Source organism: Branchiostoma floridae, chromosome 14, assembly GCF_000003815.2.
Source record: "Branchiostoma floridae strain S238N-H82 chromosome 14, Bfl_VNyyK, whole genome shotgun sequence".
In the NCBI taxonomy this organism is placed as follows: Eukaryota; Metazoa; Chordata; class Leptocardii; order Amphioxiformes; family Branchiostomatidae; genus Branchiostoma; species Branchiostoma floridae.
Genome location: NC_049992.1, coordinates 657,848 through 663,847, shown reverse-complemented (window position 1 = coordinate 663,847; position 6,000 = coordinate 657,848). Strand labels below are relative to the sequence as shown.

The 6,000-nt window shown below is 41.1% G+C and overlaps 1 protein-coding gene across 1 annotated transcript in view; it reads left to right on the top strand.

Moving 5' to 3' along the window:
• Window positions 1-954: 954 nt before the first annotated feature.
• LOC118430289 (protein kinase C iota type-like) overlaps window positions 955-6,000 on the top strand; it is a gene marked incomplete at its 5' end in the record, with an annotated part of 41,831 nt that continues 36,785 nt past the window's right edge. Inside the window, 3 exon segments of the mRNA XM_035841020.1 lie at window positions 955-1,041; window positions 2,961-3,096; window positions 4,895-4,982. Coding sequence (XP_035696913.1) covers window positions 955-1,041; window positions 2,961-3,096; window positions 4,895-4,982 — 311 coding nt within the window.

Here is a 6,000-nt window from a genome sequence, read left to right as displayed (position 1 = left end):
TTTAAGTTCGCGGTAACACCATAGACTGCAGTCTAATACAATAATCGAAAAATGTTCGCGGTGGTTTTGAGTTCGCGGTGAAGTGGTCGCCGCAAAAACCGCGAACATTAATCCAGCGCGAACATTTCTGCATTTACAGTACAATGTATGTGGTAACACTCAGTACAGTACTAAGCAAACCCAATGGTTATATTCATGAATGAATAGATACACAAAAGTAAAAACAACTAAAAATGTAGCTGTGCTATCCTGCAAGGTTTTATTCCCAGCCCAAATAATTGCTTTTGTTACGATTTTTTCAGGGTTTTTTTTCTGATCGAATTTGTGAACGGAGGAGACCTGATGTTGTTTTTGTTGATGTTGATGTTGATGAATCAGATGTTGTTGTTGTTCTTTCATGCTGTTTTTCATGATTGAGTTTGTGAACGGAGGAGACCTGATGTTGTTGTTGATGATGTTGTTGTTTTTGTTGTTGATGTTGTCGTTGTTTCAGGCTGTTTTTCGTGATCGAGTTTGTGAACGGAGGAGACCTGATGTTGTTGTTGATGATGTTGTTGTTTTTGTTTTTGTTGTTGATTTTGTTGTTGTTGTTTCAGGCTGTTTTTCGTGATCGAGTTTGTGAATGGAGGAGACCTGATGTTGTTGTTGATGATGTTGTTGTTTTTGTTTTTGTTGTTGATTTTGTTGTTGTTGTTTCAGGCTGTTTTTCGTGATCGAGTTTGTGAATGGAGGAGACCTGATGTTGTTGTTGATGATGTTTTTGTTTTTGTTGTTGATTTTGTTGTTGTTGTTTCAGGCTGTTTTTCGTGATCGAGTTTGTGAATGGAGGAGACCTGATGTTGTTGTTTTTAATGTTGTTGTTGTTGTTGTTTCAGGCTGTTTTTCGTGATCGAGTTTGTGAATGGGGGAGACCTGATGTTGTTGTTTTTAATGTTGTTGTTGTTGTTGTTTCAGGCTGTTTTTCGTGATCGAGTTTGTGAATGGAGGAGACCTGATGTTCCACATGCAAAGGCAAAGGAAACTTCCAGAAGATCACGCTAGGTATGTTCAACAGTTTGGCTTCTTCTGTGTGTATGTTACTCTTTCTTCATAGGATTGCACAGGGTTGGACAAGTCCACTAGCCCTATACACCTTTCTCACGCGGCGGCCATGACAGATCTAAAACGAGTTCAATGTGGCAAACAAAAGGCTGTCCATCATAATTAGCAGTTCGACCAATGGTAGCCTGCCAATTAGGAATTCGACCAATAAGTGAATGGCTGCAAATTCGTTAAAAATTTGCATTATTATGTTTTTATTTTGCATCTCTTAAGGGACTATGGGGTCAGTCTACACTACTCTAAATTGTTACATCTTTCGGTGCATAACACTTCTTGTAATATTTATTATTCTATCTTATATCATGAAAATTTGTGTGGTTTGGGGGAAAACTAAATGGGACCTGATTTTAGAAATAAGTTTTGTCTGTATGCCTCATTGACCTCTTCTTCGATCTATCATGGCCGCCGCGTGAGAAAGGTGTATTGTCCTGGGCAAGTGAAAATGCTGATCGGGCAAGTGCATGTCCTATCCCACTTGCCCGATCGGGCAAGTAAGATTTTTCCATGAGTGAGATTTTGATATACTTGTTACTTTTCACAGACAATCACAGTCATGGCATGAAGCATCGGTCAACACAGAAAAATTGAGTAAATAAAACCAGAAGTACATTGCTAGAAGTGAAAATATGTAGAGAAATGTCATTTAAATTTGGGGCAAGTGAAAAGATAGTTCGGGCAAGTAAATTTTTTATGTACTTGCCCGATAGAACAAGTGAATTTTAGAAAACTTGTCCAACCCTATTGCATATTGCAACAGCAGCATGTTTAACTCAGAACACAGAGGTACTGGGTTCCTGCCATGTCAATGGTCCACTGATTTTCGGCGGTTTCCAAACCAGGGTTGAACAAGTTTTCTAAAATCCACTTGTCCTATCGGGCAAGCACATAAAAAATGTACTTGCCCGAACCAATTTTTCACTTGCCCAAAATTCAAATGTCACTGTAACAGTTACTAGTATATGCATTTTCACTTCCAGCAATGGAATTCTCTGTTGACCATTGCTTGATGTCATGACAGTAAAATGTAACAAGTATATCAAAATTGCACTAAAATCAATGGAAAAATCTTACTTGCCCGATCAGACAAGTGGGGTAGGACATGCACTTGCCCGAACAGCACTTTCACTTGCCCTGGACAATAGGGCTAGTGGACTTGTTTATCCCTGATGTCAATGATCCACTGATTTTCAGCGGTTTCCAAACAACAACAAAAAGTGTTCAACCATGCTGTGAATCATTCAAAGCAAGTGCAAAATGAGTGCCGTTAATTTATAACAGATCTATGAGAAAACATAATATACCGATGTCATACATTGCAGACGTCAATTCCAAGGTCAAAGAAGATTGTGTATACCATACCCTGTGTGCTCTGCTCAGTCATTTGTTCAACCTTCCTGACCACTTAGATTTCATAATAAAAACAACTTTTTTTTCTGGCCAAACTTTTTTTACCACTTCGATTTCATCATAAAAGCAACCTTTGGGGGCCAAACTTTTTTATTTGCATCAGTTTTGGGGTTCCCAGAGGACGTCATCCTTGTAATCAAATCTATGTGGCTTATGTAAGTTTTTGGGTTTGCACAGGTCTTTCTTTATAACGCTGGTTCACCTTTATTCGCAGGGTAACCTTTATCCGTTGTAGTCAATACCAGGGTATTTCGGGATATCAAGTCCACTGACGGTGGTCTCAAACTACATTATGTTGAACAAAATGCAATTTGAAACCACTGTCCATCTACGTGATACCCCTAGATATCCTGCTTTTTAGGTACAACGGAGTTAGGTTACCCCGCGAATAAAGGTAAACTGGCGTTACATGTATTAAATGTTTATCGATCTCATATGATTTTGTCTTGAAGGTTTTACGCAGCCGAGATCTCCTGTGCCTTAAACTTCCTGCACGAGCGAGGGATCGTCTATCGGGACCTGAAGCTGGACAACGTGCTGCTGGACTCTGATGGACACGTCAAGCTCACTGACTATGGCATGTGCAAGGTAACGCCCTCTAGCAGTTTTCTCTGGTACTGCAGTTACTGTAGAACTGCATAGTCAAGCTCACCGACTACGGCATGTGCAAGGTAACGCCCTCTAGCAGTTTTCTCTGTCACTGCAGTTACTGTAGAACTGCATAGTCAAGCTCACCGACTACGGCATGTGCAAGGTAACGCAACGTGTCTTTATCAGTAGGCCCCCTAGCAGTTTTCTGTGGTACGGCAGTTACTGTAGAACTTCATAGTTTTGTTTCTGGATGCGAGAAGGACTTTAACTTACAGCCACGTCAAGCTCACCGACTACGGCATGTGCAAGGTAACGCCCTCTAGCAGTTTTCTCTGGCACTGCAGTTACTGTAGAACTGCATAGTCAAGCTCACTGACTACTGCATGTGCAAGGTAACGCCCTCTAGCAGGTTACTCTGGCACTGCAGTTACTGTAGAACTGCATAGTCAAGCTCACCGACTACGGCATGTGCATGGTAACGCCCTCCAGCAGTTTTCTCTGTCACTGCAGTTACTGTAGAACTGCATAGTCAAGCTCACCGACTACGGCATGTGCATGGTAACGCCCTCCAGCAGTTTTCTCTGGCACTGCAGTTACTGTAGAACTGCATAGTCAAGCTCACTGACTACGGCATGTGCAAGGTAACGCCCTCTAGCAGTTTTCTCTGGCACTGCAGTTACTGTAGAACTGCATAGTCAAGCTCACCGACTACGGCATGTGCATGGTAACGCCCTCCAGCAGTTTTCTCTGGCACTGCAGTTACTGTAGAACTGCATAGTCAAGCTCACCGACTACGACATGTGCAAGGTAACACAACATGTGTGTTTATCCCTGGGCACCCTAGCAGATTTCTGTGGTACTGTAGTTACTGTAGAACTTCATATTTTTGTAAAGAATTATGGAGTTTTCTGTGAAACTGCAGTTACTGTAGAACTGCATAGTTTTGTTTCTGGATGCAAGAAGGACTTAAACTAACAGCCACGTCAAGCTCACCAACTACGGCATATGCAAGGTAACACAACATCAGTAGGCCCCCTAGCAGATTTCTGTGGTACGGCAGTTACTGTAGAACGTGATGGTGACGCCGCTACCCTACCCCACATATCGTGTCTGTGTTATCTGTGAGTAGACAGGAAATGGAGTTCTCTTCGGAACTTGTGGAGAAGAGAATCATAGTTTTGTTTCTGGATGCGAGAAGGACTTTAACTGTCAAGTTCACCGACTACGGCATGTGCAAGGTAACACAACATGTGTCTTTATCACTGGGCATCCTAGCAGTTTTCTGTGGTACTGCAGTTACTGTAGAACTGCATAGTTTTGTCAAGAATTATGAAGTTTTCTGTGGTACTGCAGTTACTGTAGAACTGCATAGTTTTGTCAAGAATTATGAAGTTATCTGTGAAACTGCAGTTACTGTAGAACTGCATAGTTTTGTTTCTGGATGCGAGACTTTAACTAACAGCCACGTCAAGCTCACCAACTGCAGCATGTGCAAGGTAACATGACATGATTGTATCTTTCCACTGGGCCCCCTAGTGGCTGTCTATGGTACTGAAGGACGTTTTTCTCATGGCCACGTCAAGCTACCCGTCTACAGTGTGTGCAAGGTGACACATGTATCTTTGTCACAGTGCCCCCTACCACCATTCTATGGTACTGCAGTAGAACTGTAGTATGTGCAAGGTAAAATAACTTGTATCTTTGTCACTGGGCCCCCTAGTGGCTTTTAATAGTATTGCAGCAGTAGAACTTGATTTTTGTAAGTTTTACGAAACACTTTTTTCTGTTTCTGCAGGAGGGTCTCCACCCAGGTGACACGACCAGTACCTTCTGTGGAACCCCGAACTACATCGCTCCAGAAATACTCAGGGGGGAGGACTATGGTAAGGCATTTTTCTGTACCAAACTACACCAGAAATACTCAGGGGGGAGGACTATGGTAAGGAATTATATTATACAACGTTGTGCCAGGTAGAATTATGAAAAATTAAATTTGGTGTGCCCAAACCATTGTGCCATTGCAGGGATCGAAATACTTTTTTTTTTGCTACATGCAAAATTGCAAGTTGGCAAAAATTTTCTGTGCAATTAGAAAAATTTACATGCAAAATACAACTAGGTGGTGATCGCGACGAGGGTCGCTAGCTTGAGTCGGCAAATTTTCATTACATCTAGTGAAGTTATACCGGAGAAAATTACTGGCAAAAACAAGGAAGGAAAACGACAGAGGTCCATATGTCGTTCTGTCTGAGTATTTTTTACAGCCAGGTATTTTCAACATGCAAGATTGCAAGTTCAGAATATTTTTACGTGCAAATCTCGAAAATTATGTGCAAATTGCAAGTTAAGTATGTGTATTTCGAACCCTGCATTGGTTTGGCTTGGTTTAATTTGGATCTTCATTACTGACTGATATGTCACTACTCTTCCTGGAGTACGGATGAATGATGTAAATCACTTTGTGGCTAATACGGGAACAGGAGGTCGGCAGGCCTACATTCAGGTGATTTGTAGTTTATCATCAACTCCAGACAGAATGGTTCACGCACAGGGCATACCCCTACTCAGGGCAGTATTGCTGATGTTTATTGGTTATATATAAGGCCACACCAATTTAATTTCTTGGTTCACGGATTTTTCCATAAAAAATATGGAGCGAGAGGGCAAAATAAAAATGAAAATAAAAATTGTAAAATGGTTGGGGTAAAGGTAAGGGCTAATCCCAAAAATAAAGAAAAAAAGTTTTCAGCTTGAAAAAAGTACAAAAACACTATTACTGTACAGTAACAGCACCTGTTCGTTGAAAATTACAAAAGTAATGTCAGTCTTTATGTTTGCTACACCAGAAAGTTGGTGAATGGTTTCATTAATGGTGAAAATTTGCTGAGTGGTAATTTTTAT